This window comes from Hydra viridissima, unplaced genomic scaffold, assembly GCF_058129835.1.
Source record: "Hydra viridissima isolate aposymbiotic clone 2 unplaced genomic scaffold, HvirCarnegie_v1 scaffold_2, whole genome shotgun sequence".
Classification (NCBI taxonomy): domain Eukaryota; kingdom Metazoa; phylum Cnidaria; class Hydrozoa; order Anthoathecata; family Hydridae; genus Hydra; species Hydra viridissima.
In genome coordinates, this window is record NW_028324301.1 from 23,565,935 (window position 1) to 23,580,000 (window position 14,066).

At 28.9% G+C, this 14,066-nt stretch overlaps 2 protein-coding genes across 16 annotated transcripts in view; one reads left to right on the forward strand and one right to left on the reverse strand.

The window, feature by feature from the left end:
* Positions 1-359: 359 nt before the first annotated feature.
* Positions 360-8,185, forward strand: LOC145187693 (uncharacterized). Of its 2 annotated transcripts, XM_080064155.2 has the most exons (4): positions 360-568; positions 2,373-2,503; positions 6,477-6,607; positions 6,831-8,185. In XM_080064155.2, exons 2-4 carry the CDS (start codon positions 2,401-2,403, stop codon positions 7,956-7,958), a joined length of 1,362 nt encoding a protein of 453 aa, XP_079920281.2. In that variant the 5' UTR covers positions 360-568; positions 2,373-2,400; the 3' UTR covers positions 7,959-8,185. The 2 variants fall into 2 exon arrangements, with proteins under 2 accessions (XP_079920281.2, XP_089933983.1); XM_090077857.1 differs by lacking the exon at positions 6,477-6,607 and having other exon boundaries at positions 398-568.
* Positions 8,186-8,445: 260 nt separating this feature from the next.
* LOC145187656 (bifunctional 3'-5' exonuclease/ATP-dependent helicase WRN-like) overlaps positions 8,446-14,066 on the reverse strand; it is a 17,484-nt gene continuing 11,863 nt past the window's right edge. For 6 of the 14 annotated variants that reach the window (XR_016449642.1, XR_016449639.1, XM_090077854.1 and 3 more), the window contains exons 19-26: positions 12,520-12,646; positions 11,952-12,064; positions 10,548-10,707; positions 10,341-10,442; positions 9,730-9,826; positions 9,457-9,522; positions 8,749-8,915; positions 8,446-8,658 (exon numbers count right to left, since the gene is read on the reverse strand). Coding sequence is in view for 4 of the 14 variants with exons in the window: in XM_090077854.1 (XP_089933980.1) it covers positions 8,506-8,658; positions 8,749-8,915; positions 9,457-9,522; positions 9,730-9,826; positions 10,341-10,442; positions 10,548-10,707; positions 11,952-12,064; positions 12,520-12,646 (985 nt within the window). In the remaining 10 variants the exon portion in view is untranslated. Of the gene's footprint in view, positions 8,659-8,748; positions 8,916-9,456; positions 9,523-9,651; positions 9,827-10,340; positions 10,443-10,547; positions 10,708-11,951; positions 12,065-12,519; positions 12,647-14,066 lie in introns of those variants that run through there. The other 8 variants (XR_016449636.1, XR_016449644.1, XR_016449635.1 and 5 more) reach the window with 3 other exon arrangements.

The following is a 14,066-nucleotide window of genomic DNA, read 5'->3' on the forward strand; positions in this document are numbered from 1 at the left end:
GCTGTTTATAAAAAGTTTAAATAAGTTAGCTGTTATATAAACTGAATAAAACGTTTAAATAAATTAATTATTTAATTATATTTCATTGACAACTTTAATAACAATTTATATATAAAAATATTTTTTATTTAAAAAATTAAGGTTTTTTTAAATATTAGAAAATTGAAAAACTATCGTAATCAAATTTAAAAGTATGAATAAGAAGTTAAAAAAAATGTACTATGGTTTATAAAAATCAAGTAAATGTTTAACAAATGCATATAAATAAAGCTTTTAACTTCCCTGCTCCTCATCTCTGCTCATATTTGTACAAAAAATAGAGAGAAAATACCTGAGCGTTAAGACAAACCAAACACAATGTTTTCATCAACAAACAATCAGAGAGAACAAACTAGCCGATTTTTTGTTGACTGATAAAACAAGAAGCATGGCGCTAGAAATGAAACAACAGTGAAACTGATATTTTCGAAAATTTAAAACACCAGTACTTTGATGGAGTAAAAATTTTGCTGTCGAAATATGCGAAAAATATACGAGAGCGTTTGAACGCAGAACTACACTCACGCAGGTAAATCGTATACTAAAAATCTGGATTGGAAAAGTGTATTTTTTAGATTTGAATTTATTTTTTAGTGCTATGCATCTAAATTTACATTTATAAGTTTATTGAAAGAAGATTTCACCTTCACTTTTAAAGGAATGGAGAGTTAAAGTTCTCTTGCTAAATGATTTAATAATCTTTATAATAATAATGGTAAGCAATCGAACTTTTTAATAATGTGAGATTTTTTATATTTTCATCCCTCGATCATTAAACATTAATTGGCAAGAAAAGTCAATATTTAGAAAGATAATCGTTTTAGAGTCCTGTGGAACGAAGATTTAGAAAACGTCAACTCAGCATAGGTTAAACCGTATGAGGTTTTTAACACAATTCCATCGTATAACAATATACTCAAGGATTAGTAAATCATAAACATCGATTTAACAGTAAAATTACATTTTTTTTTTACGAAATATTTACTTATGGAGCATAAAGATCAGTACGATTAAATAAATCTCCTATAAGCAAGTTTAAGAATTCGTGTGTCTTTAGCTGATTGATTATGCTGCTGCCTTGTTTTTGAATTCACTTGCTGAAACGGAAGTAGGAACAAAACTAATTTTTTTTGAAAAAAAAAAAAAATTAATTAGTGAGGATAGTCGTTAAACAAATACCAAATATTTTTTTTCATTCGTCATTGTTAACTCAATGTATATTTACAAAATTTGTAATATACATACATACACACATGCACTCATACATACACACATGCATTCATACATACATACATGTTTTCATACATACATACATACATACATACATACATACATACATACATACATACATACATACATACATACATACATACATACATACATACATACATACATACATACATACATACATACATACATACATACATACATACATACATACATACATACATACATACATACATACATACATACATACATACATACATACATACATACATACATACATACATACATACATACATACATACATACATACATACATGCATACATACATACATACATACATACATACATACATACATACATACATACATACATACATACATACATACATACATACATACATACATACATACATACATACATACATACATACATACATACATACATACATACATACATACATACATACATACATACATACATACATACATACATACATACATACATACATACATACATACATACATACATACATACATATATACAATATTTCAAAAAAGAGATGTGTTCATGGTATTTTAAGAGAAGTTCTACAGATTTGCTATTGTTTTACAGGAGTTAATTTTTTGTTTATACTTAAACTGAGGGCAGTTATTTAGGGTGTTATGTGACGTAATGCACATTTTTATCGCTCCGTGTTATCAGTTTTACGTCCGATCCAACAAATATAACTTCGTCTTTTTATTATTTCTTTTTTCTTTGTAACAAGAAAAAGAGAAACACGATAATAGGGGAAATCTTCCATAAAGAAACAGCGCAACAAAAAAACTGCAAATTATAACTTACAATACGAATTACAATTTACAATCGAATAAAAAAAAAAAATGTCACAAAAAAAGAGCAAATATTTGTCTGAGTTTGAATTTGATTCGAAATTTTCAAACTTTTTAAATAGCTAGAGGTTGTGCTACACAGCTGATTTCGGCTTTTTCTTTCTTTTATTCGTTTTTTTTTTTAAGTCCTTTACTTAAAACGTGTTTGTTGTTTTTTTTTTTTTTTTTGCTAAGTTTTCTAACATAAATATAAACATTGATAATTTTTACGTTTAGAAAAATATTAATGTAAACGAAGCAAATTATGACGAAAAATGAAATCGGACAACGTAATCGTTCAAAAAGTGCTTCTTGTTTGCCTGAGATTAGAATTGCAATTCTGGGCGCTCAGCAAGTTGGAAAATCAGGTACAAAAACTTTGTACTAATATTTAGGGAGATGACGTTACCATGTTGTTAATTTTTAATTAAAATGCTTATTTATATAATCAAGCGAGGATACATTACCTAAAGGCAGTTACTAATAAAAACCTGCGGTTATAGATTAGATAGCTAGAGAACCATTTTCATTCTGGTACAATAGAAAATGTAGAAAATATTTTGTTCAAAATGACTTGCATACAAAAGCATTCGCCATGCAGTTACGTTTTGAAGCACTTTATGAATTCATCGAGTCGTAAATGTTATTTGAAATAATTGTTATTACAAATAAATGTTATTACAAATAAACAAACCATCAAAGCACTGTAAAAACTATTTACTCACAAAATAGATTATATGAACAAGTGTTGAATTGCTTTTCTAAAAATTTTTAAGACAGCAACCATCAAAGTTTGCAACTTTGAGGTAGTTGCATAAAAAATTACTCTTCAGCAAAACCAGCCTAAAACGACTTTCTAGTTTCAAATGAAAACTTATAAAAGTTGAAACTAATAGTAGTTTAACAATTTAGTAAATGTTTTAACAATTAAAGAGAAAATTATCAATCATCATAAAACAATTTTTGTCTGACAAATATTATTTCATAAACATAGAAAAATGACATTGTATTGATGTATATTATTTTTGCCTTGTATTATTTGATAAACAATTCTTTTTAATGCTTTTCTTTCTTTCTTTTTTTTTTTGTTTAAATGTATAGTTCAAGCATAAAATCACCATAACTTTGAATTTAAGAGTAAAACAAAAAAATATTTAAATTGAATTAATTGATTAACAAATTTTATCAAAAACGAAAACTAAAGAAAAAAATTGGTATGCAAACATATAAAGCTCTTTGGTGGTGACTCACTGATTATACTGCTGGTTTGTCGCCTGGTTTCTGTAATGACCTCAATCATGAGTAAAAATTCAGATTAACTTAGGTTAGACAGTGTTGGATAGCTATTCAAATAGATTTTTTTTTAGAGATGGGAAAGAATTCAAATCCATCAAGGAGCAAATCAAATCAAAACCCAAATCAAAACCGTTCTTGGAAATAACCTGAAGCGAATAGTAGACCTGTATTTATGGATTTTTGATTTGGATCAGTTTCAGATAGTATATAATAAAAGTTGTGGTTTTCAGTTCGGTTTTAATTGTTCAATATTAATCGACGAATTAGTATTTTAATTTAGATTTCAAAATAGTTTAATTATTGAGTAGGAATGTATTTAGCATTTTGGTTATTAAAAAAATCAGGTTAGTTTATTAATAATTAACATTTAGGACGGTAATTTCCAAAAAAGTTTCCAAAAAATTCCCAAATCAGCAAACCTTTTTTTTGCAAATTAAATTGTTTCAAAATTTCATTTTCATTCGCAAATTTAGGTTCAGATAAAAAAAAAAAAATCTTTGTTTACGAAATGAGCATTACCTAGTTGATAATAAATGTTCATTTCGTGATTCCCTCTGATTATTTTCACCTTAATCTTTTTGATGGTAAGATTACGATAGCATCATGTAAACTTTCCTCTCTTCTCACAATGTTTTAAAAGAAAAAAAGAAAATCCTATTTGCAAAATAAATTCTTCATTTTTGACCACACAAAATGCAACATTTTAAAGGGGATGATTCGCGAAAACTATTTCTGCAAAAAATTTCTAAATATTCATTGGCTTAAGCATTCACTTCATAAACCAAAAATAGTCGGTTTTTTTAAGGTTTCATCACAAACATTCTAAAAGAAAAAGTATGTACTTTTTGGGCGTGAATTATCATTACAAGAACTCGAAAAGAACCGACCTAGAACTGAAAAATTTTGGTTCTTTCCATGTCGATCTTCATTGAAAGCCTATTCATCATGCAACGTGAGGCGGGATTGGCTCAAAAATTTGATTTTTGAATCGCTCAAAAACTTAAGCTTGCAAAGAAACTCGAAAGTTTAAATTTTTCATTAATTTCTTTCCAATTTTTCTCTTCTTCTTTCTAGTATTGAGCATTTTTTTACATAATATAATCCAACTGCCATACAACTTTTACTTACACTTTTTTAATTCACGTTCATTTGACACTTCCATATAAGAATTCTAACCAATATATTATAACTAACAACCTTTATAGTAACCATGAGAACAAATCAATTTATCATAACTTATGAACTTAGTTCTTTTTTTATAGAATTAAATGTTTTATAACAAGCTTATCTAGAAAATATCTTTGTTGCATTTCCAAAAGGAAATCATCATCCAGCTCTAAATATCACTTACATCTCCTAAATATCACTTACATCTCCTAAATCCGTTGCAAAATTTGTTATCCAAAGGATATTATGTATAGTTCTGAGTTCTGAGTATTCTTTAACATCCTGTACTTTGTAAAATAGACTTTTAATTACCTTCATTTACTACTTTAGCAAGCCGCTTTTTAAAAAATGTCTCCAAAATTGATGAAAACGGTTTTTTTGAACTCAATATTCGTAACATCGACTGGCAGCAAAATCTGTTTGTAATTTACTCATTATAAGTTCTCTCATAGGTTGTCCTTTGAAAAATTATTATGTCTGTGGATCTCAAAAAGTCTAGGTAACTAGTAAATGGTGAAAATGGTGTTCAAAATAGTTCAAATGGGAACATTTTATATGCTTATTTCAGTTAGAATCAGAAAGTTTATCCCTCAGTAACGACCTAGATCCTTAGATGTTACATCAATGTTTTATGTGACAAAAGTATTGCAAATTTCATCAAATGAAAATTTTGTCAGAACAAATTTGTTTCTAAAAAATGTTTAGTGACTACCTAAAGTCTAAAGATTTCGGCCAAAAAATCCCACCATAAAACGTCTGTTGTATGGTGGAATTTTTCTGTGTATTTATTTGTTTTACCTTGTTCCATTCAATAAAGGATTTGTTGTAAATATTTGATCAAAGATCTTTCTCTTACTATCTTTCACTTTTTCCAAATAAAGCAACAGTCAATATATTTTTAGTCAGTATATTTTTGATTGGTTAAGCTAGCATGACAAGATCTGATAAAGAACCTGCATCACCTGCATAAAACATGCATCAGTCTGCATTAAAAGCCTTGAAACTTTCCTTAGCCATTTTTCAGAGAAAGTTGCGTAGTTGAGATAAATGAAAATAAGATGCTTATCTGGGTTTTTTAAGTAACATCCGCATCATTCAGATTTTTTTTACATACTTTTATCTCAAATACTTGCCAATTAATACCTAGTTTTTTGAATGAATATGATGCAGAGGCGAAAAAAGGTATGTACCTGAAAAAGTAGAGTAGGCCCCAATTGCTCAAAATTAATTTTTAAACCACTCCGTAGGTTTGCTTTTGTTCGTTTTTTCTCTACCTCCTCCTCCCCCCCCCCTCTTCCCCACTCTTTCTTATTTCGTGTTAATATGCTGTTTTCTGAACTTTTAAGGTACGCTGTGAATTTTTTAAGTTCCGAAATTCATAATCATTTCTAAATATGAAGACAATTTAAACAGATGGCTGGTATAGTTTCTTCCTATTGTTCGTTTTTGTTTGCTTTTCATAGGCCCCATTCCCTATCCAAGCGAGGGTTACTTTTAAATGACCTACCTTTCTAAAGCCATAAAAAATAACTCTATATTATTCTTTTTCGGTTGGTAGAGGCTTTTATTCGTGGAAACCTATCTGCAGCGGCATACCCTAAATCAGGGCCTGACGCTATTAGATTTCATCGCAGAAGGATACCAAACTTTGTTTTAAAAATTTTATATTTCAAACCTTTGAATAAAAAATTTCAAATATTTCTTTGATTAAATATTTTTGAAATGTAGTTATAAAAATTCCTGCGAAGGAATAATTTTATTACAAAATAGAATATTTTATTTGGGTAGAAAAGGTTATCCTTTGGAAATAAGTTTTATGCGCTAAGCAAAAATTTAATTGAAGAAAAAAACTTAAAATTTTTTCCCCTTCTGTTTTAGCGGTCAGCGTTCGCTTCATGACAAAAAGATATATTGGCGAATACCAACACAATGTAGAAAATACTTATAAGAGAGACATAACCATTGAAAATGACGTAATTAGTTATGAGCTTAAAGATACTTCAGCTTCGGTATGAAAGTTTTCTTAAAGAGATATAAGTAACAGGTTACATCCATTTTTTGTTGTTGTTTATACTCACAGTATTAGGAAACTATTATAACAGTTATTTTATTCTCAGTTATTTTATTCTCAGTTATTTTATACCACGAGTATTCTGATTAACATGATTATGTTATCAATTTATAAATCTTTCAAGATCAAAATAAAATATGCTTAAACAACTTTAATTGCAGGTTGATACTAAATTTCACATATCCTGGGCTTCATGCATAGCTGTAATATATGCAATAGACGACCGATCGTCATTTAATACCGCGGAAAACATTCTTCAAAGTATTAAAACTTTTGTCGAAAAATCTGGAAAAGTTCGTGAAGCTATGCCTTTGCGATATTCATTGATTGCTAATAAAAATGATCTGGAACATCTTCGAGTAATTAGCTCAGATGAAGGAAAAGCGCTTGCTAAATTATATAACGCCAGGTTTTGCGAGATATCCGCAGCAAATGATTACTTATCAATATATGAGCCGTTTAGTACGATGATTCGCGAAGCATATGCTAGCATTGAAAGTTCAAAACAAATCAATACTATTGATTATCTCAAACCTGAACCAAAATCACGCGTTCGCTCACACACATTATCTCCAATGAGCGAGAGATCTCGTACAAGCAGCGATTTTGACGTAAATTTTTTCAAATGGGACAAAAAACCTGACGATGACTCGATAAGTATTACTAGCACACGTTCAGCAATGGAGAACACTATCTTGAAGCGATACTCATTAAGCGAAACATTAGAAACTTTAATAAGCAACGATTTAAGTTCGAATAGAAATGATCTAGGCAATTTTGAAGAGAAAAAAGACTTTTTAGATGCCCAAGATGAAAGTTTAATGTCAAGAGCACATAGTTGGGGTACTATAAAGAAAGAAATGTCTCGATCATCGTTAAAGCGCAGCGAAAAGCAAAGATCTCTAAAAAAGTCGGGCAAAAGCCGAAGTTATTCGGATCTGGCCTCGTCAGTATGGGAACAAAATGACTTTGATACACATGTATTTCTTCCAGAGGAAGAAAATAAGAACGAAGATTCCGACCTTTTTCCTTCTGAAAAACTCCCGACGGATAAATTGCCTGTAGTAAACTCACCTAAAAACGGATGGAGTATTTTACGAAAAGAACGGCCAAAATTAGTAGCAAATATGAACGCAACTAAAAATGAAAACAATTCAATCGAAAGCTCCCGCGATATGCAAGAACTTCCAAAATTTAAACGCGGCGATAACAGATCATCCGTCAGAAAAAAGTTTTCCACTATTTTTAAGCCCAAAATCCAAATCGTTACTACCACTTTCGCAAATTAACTAGACACGTGCAATGAACGAGCACCACTTCATGTAGACTGAATTAGCTTTCACATGCAGCGAACTCGCTTTGCTTGCAGCGGGTTAGTTCCAGACACAACAAAAAGCCATTGCAAGAAATACGTCAGTATTGTACTTGCTTAAACATGATTTACTTGCTTTTTATTGTAGCAAATATTTCTGATGATTGTAAGTTTTAGACAACGTGATAAAAACTTTTCAGCCAACTTTTATGAACATTTTTTAACAGAGAGAAAAAAAAAAAGAAAGCAACGTCACTAAAAAATGTTTGTGGAAAGCAAAACATATTCTGACATTTGATTGACATATTTTTTTCAAACTTATCTTAATTTTAAAACCTGCATGAAATTGAAAAGTTTGAAAATATTTTCGTCATAGTTTAAATGGTTTCTAGAATACACGAGAATACACGAGTTTTTCTAATTTGCACGAGGAAAAGATGCCGAGGTAAGGAATAACATCGAAAAAAAGGCAAAAAGATCTTCATTTTGCAAAATTATTTACAAAGGTAAAGAACAAAAAAAAGCTAAAAAAGTTTTTTATTTTTACTACTTGTTCTTTTGTATGTCGACACCATCGACGTCGACATCCATTCTGGTACTTTCCTTTTACCGGCAACCGGTAGAATACCTTCTGAGGAAGATTCACTCTTTTTAAAGAAACTTTCCAGTTTATTGAGCTTTATTTATTAAAAAAAAGAAACAGAAATGAAATAAAAACAAAATAATTTTACTAAAAAAATGATGCTAAAGTTAATAAAAAGGATTACCTTAACAGTTGATTGGGAGGTATCTTCAGAATTTTTAAAAATAGGTTCAGGGGGTGGGTTGTCTGTGACGCCGTAAGTTATTTCAAGCATAGCGATTATGAAGCGTATTTTTCCAAAGCTAATATCAACGGGTAACATATCTTTAATTGGACGCAATCGTTTTATATCTAAAGAAGCGAAAGATGAAGTCTTAAAACTAGCTTATTTTTATAAATTTCACCAGAACATATGTAAAATAATCGAGTTCATCTATAGATTGATAATTGCCATTGAAAAGACAATTTAATTGTGCATTTACACGAATAATTTCGTCCCGATATATTTATCACTACATCTAGAGAAGCAATTTACGCTGTTTAATGTTGAAAACGATTAGAAATCTTGATTGGAATGAATTGCCTGAGTGCAAGAGACAGTGATGTCTCTTGCACCAAGACAACTAGATTCACAAAATTACAATTAAATTCAAGCTTTGTTCGTAAAGGGGGGCGTTTCACGATTTTTGTTTTTTAAACACGGTGAGACAAGTTTTTCGTTTGAACAGTAAAAATAAAGAAAAAATTTATGCAGCAGAGACTTGAGATTTCAAAGGATTTAAGCTTCTTAACTATGTAAACTTTTTGAATTTCTTAACTTTTACACTTTTTAGAGAAAAAATTTTCGATATACAATTTTTATGAAGGTTTGTAAAAGAAATACAAGCATTACCTGAGTTGATTTCTTTGGATCTAATAACTTGAACGACCTTCATCATTTCTTGTTCAGATATTTCTACTGAAGATTATAAAATGACATGTGATCAAGATCAGAATTTACTTACTTTTAATTTGTATCTTTACATATTTACTCCATTAAACGAACGAAATAATAAACTAAAATCAATTTTAAAAATTGTATACACACACTGATATCTATCCATAAGGGCTCGTTTACATTCGTACAGAAATGAACGGTAAAAGCAATTGTATATTTACTTCATACATCTATTAAAATCTAAAGATTTGCCAGCAATTAAAGCAGTTGAAAGGTGGCCATAAATGGTGTCTTCAACCAGTGATCTTCTTTTTGCAACTTCGCTCTGAATAAGAAAAAAATAGTAAAAAGAAATCGTGAACAAGAAATTTAAAAATATTAAAAAAACAAACAAAAAAACAAACAAGACAACGATAGCTATATAAATAAGACAGGACAATTTATCACTCAATACAAAAAAATGCAAAACAATTAAATAAGATCAAGTTTGAGACTCTAATAAATTAATAACTACGCTTTAGATTTTAAAAATAATTTGACTTTACTAAAGATAACTAATCAAAAACTATCTTTAAAACAAAAAAAAATCATGTAAAAAAAAAATTAAGATCTGTCAGAGTTTGACAGAAACCTGGATGGAGCGACGTCTAAATTTCGGCTGATATGGTTCAAATAATGGATGTAAAAAGGGCGGCCTTGTAGAAGATGAAAACTTAATAACTCTAAAGTTTGGACCTAATTCGTATTGCATTTGTATATTGAGTGATATAAATATAAAACGAGGATTGAAAATGAGAATGTTAAAGTTTCATATTATTATATGCACTTTTGTTACTTACAATGGAATTCCCCTGTCCTTGATATAATTCATAAGATTCGAGCTGAGTTTCCGATAATAATCCTTTAAAGCCATCTCCACGAGCTAAAGTCAAACACTTTGACTGCAAAAAAAAAAAAAAAAAATTTTCCTTTGAAACCTTGAAAACCTTGAAAGTTGAAGACAAAAAGTTAAAAAATGTGCTTTTCATTCAAATACAAAAGCTAACCAAAGTAGAGCTGTTTTCAGTTTTGCTTGACATGTTATCAACACTTAGTTTCTTCTCTCTACAAAACTCTTCAACTTCCTTAATAAAAGCATGGCCAAATCTTTGACACAAAGATTCAGATATACCATCAATTGTTACCAGAGTAGATTTGGAGCTCGGTCTAAACAACAGAACACACTTTTATTGTCAGATATTTGTAAAACATCTGACAATAAAACGTTTCTTGATTAGATTTTCCTTCTTAATTTTGTATCAGTTTTAAATGAATGAACTAGAAAACAATGACAATAAAGTTTTAAACAAATACTAAAGGAATAAACATATATCAATAATTATGATATAGTAGCTGCATTGTTAGTTGAAATAAAAAGTTGTTTAAAAGTCCATGAGTCAAACTTGTTTGACAGAAAGCGAGAACTTGTATCTAGAAAATTTTTGCTCATGAAAATATAATTGTATATTTGGATGGTTGTAAACCCTAGAAAACTGTATTGACTCATTTAGTCAAGTTATACCATAACATAGCAACGGATAATAGTAAAAGAATACACAAACTTTGAAAGCCTTTATGTTGCCACAGTCATGCTCACAAACCCTGGTAAGATTGTTATTTTGTATTAAAATGTAGATAAATAAATTGGTAAAATAATCTTAAATACATAAAATCTCTCCATTTACTTATGGTATTTAACATTCATTTTTGGGTTTGGTACTTCACTATGCTTTCATTTTCTCATGTTTTCTTGTGGTTTAACTTCAATATTTATCTAAAAGACTAACATGAACAATAAAAGACTAATAACTAACTCTATGTCTGCACACATCTAAATTGAAAGATAAATATTAGTATTACTTAACAAATATTTATCAATTTCATCACACAGAAGATCATTTGATAAAGGATTGAATAACATTAACAACTTATAATGTTGACTATGCTAATAATGGGGTTTTAAAACTTAAATTGCTAAATATTTCTATTTAAAGTTCATTAGTAAGCAAATCATAAAGATTTATTGTAATGTGGAAAACATAAATGGAGTGAATAAAAAGAGATTGTTTCTTTATGCTTAATTTGATGCTTTCTTAGTTCAAAAAATGTCAACACATAAAAAAGCAATGCTATTGAAACAGAACTTTAAATACAACATTTTAAACAGAATTGCAAAAAAACATTTTCTCTCAAAGATTTCTTCTCACATGGTTACTTACTACATGAGCAGCAAACAACACTGTTTGTACTTTATCATCAATTATTCTCATTATGTAACATTTCTTCTCATTATGTAACATTTGATTTAAAGTTATTGGACTTTTAAAGCTTAATAAGTTCAGAAACAAGTTCAAAAGGACTTTGGTAATTATTGTTTTTTAAAAATAGTTTAAAAATTTATTTTAAAACACCTGAATTTTGTAATATCCTGCAGATTTTTGTTTGTAGCTATCATGTAAGGCGCAATATCCAATTTATTTGCAAGCTGACGCCTAATACTGAGCAGACGTGTATGCAATTCATTCTAAATAACAAGGACATCAATAAAAATCATCAAGAAAATTTTTGGCCGTTTAGTTAATCAATAAAATTTCTTTTTCGCCTTAAAAGCAGAAGCAATCACTTTGAAAAACAACATTACTCTTCCACATAAAATGGCTTAAGCTGAGGTTTTTCAATATAGAAAATACATGAGCATGTAATACAATGAAAATATATAATGCAATACGCTCTTTGTGAATGTTGCTGTGAATCTTGTACACACATACATGGGCATGTGTGTACAACATTGTACATGCATGGGCACACTATTGTTATAACTTGTCTTTTTTTTTTTTTTTTATACAATGCTTTACAAAGCTTAACCTACTTTAGAGACAATATTCAAGTAAGCACTTAGAGAGATAGACACTATTTCAGTTGAAATAAAACACATAAAAAACACCTACAAAAAATTTAAGATATCAAATAAATCCTTACATCTAAAGATTCATTACTTTCAGCTATGAGATTTTTTCCGTAGTCAAAATTCAAGTTTGTCAGAATTTTAAGTAATGAACCACAGTTTTCAGAAAATGGTCTTTCCAGGGGTGTAGTTGGAAGAATTCTAGAAAAGAAAATTTTAAAGGAAAAAGTGTAAATTTTTTGCAAAATTATAGCACAGTATATTTTGCTAACACACTTTAATTTCCTAGCACAAAACACAAGTAGGTAATAAGTACAATAAGTGTTTAGGTATTAAGTTACTTTAGGTAATATATATAATTTGTTTAGGTATTAATTTACAAAGGGTATTAATTTACTAGCACAAATAGATAGTACTAGAATAAAATATATCAGAAAAGGTAACCCCTTAAAATGTTAAAGAGTTCTTCTTGGTTTTAATGGCTTCTCTATAAATACCAGAGGTTGTTTAATGTTCATTTGCTAATTAAGTCTACCTAACACATTTTAGTCTTTCATGTAAATGTAACTTTAAAAAAATATTCATCATCACCGCTTAAGATCAATGATTTCTTTAAGTAAATATACCATTTGTATATTTATCTAAAGGGACAAACCTCATGTCATAAATAAATATCAACAAATATTTTGGGAAATAAAAAAAACATTGATCCACATTTACAGACTTCTTTTTATATTCTTTTTATCTTTTTATATTGACAACAATTTGAGACAACTCAAATTTTTACATAGTTCAGCAATCCACTTAATTTTTAACTAATCATTTTTTTTTAGAAAACACTTTTTGTAATGTATACTTAATAATTACACACATAAAGCTGATGGACCAGGTCAAATAAGTAGAGGGTTTGATAGAGTAAATTTAACAAGTATGACATTTGAAAGGGAAGTTAGACAAAAGAACTCTTTTTTTTATAAATTGAACTTGTTTTACAGTTTGCATGCATATAAGTATGTCCAAATTATAAAGCAAATCATAATACTTAAACCTTTTTTTTTTTTAGAACTTAATATAAATTTAATAAATGTTAACAAGTTGTAAAAACATGCGTGAAAATAATTCAAAAGCTCTTGCATGAATGTACAAACTAGTAGAAGTGTGTAAATCATTTATCTTGAAAATGAAAGTGGCAAGGAAAAATTTACACATAACCATTTTAAAGTAGAGAATATTCCGAAATCTACCATATATACTATAACAGATCACACTAGAAAGATGGCTAAAAAAAAGTAACAAATTAGTCTTTTCCAAAGTAAAAACTATGTTTGATCGTCATGATAATATTTCAAAAAGCTAATCTGCTAAGAGATTTGTTTATAATCAGTCTTTTGTGTCAAAAATCTTGCAAAACACCAAAGAAATCCAGAGAGAAAAAAAAAAGCCGCCTCTAATTTAAATTTAATTTACTTAGTTAAAAGACTAGTTCCTTTAATTGTAAAGAATTATTCTGATGGTCAGTGCATATTCGGGCCTGACTTAGCTTCTAGGCATTTTGCAAAACCTGTTACAAACTTTTTAGCTAAAAGAAACACCAATCCTGAAGAAAAAACCAAACGCTCCA

What these genes read in the sequence shown, in the direction of transcription:
- LOC145187693 (XM_080064155.2), top strand. Translation starts at nt 2,401, where the DNA reads ATGACGAAAAATGAAATCGGACAACGTAATCGTTCAAAAAGTGCTTCT. An exon ending in TCAGCAAGTTGGAAAATCAG is followed by an intron (nt 2,504 to 6,476) that starts GTACAAAAACTT and finishes CTTCTGTTTTAG; the next exon opens with CGGTCAGCGTTCGCTTCATG. An exon ending in TTAAAGATACTTCAGCTTCG is followed by an intron (nt 6,608 to 6,830) that starts GTATGAAAGTTT and finishes CTTTAATTGCAG; the next exon opens with GTTGATACTAAATTTCACAT.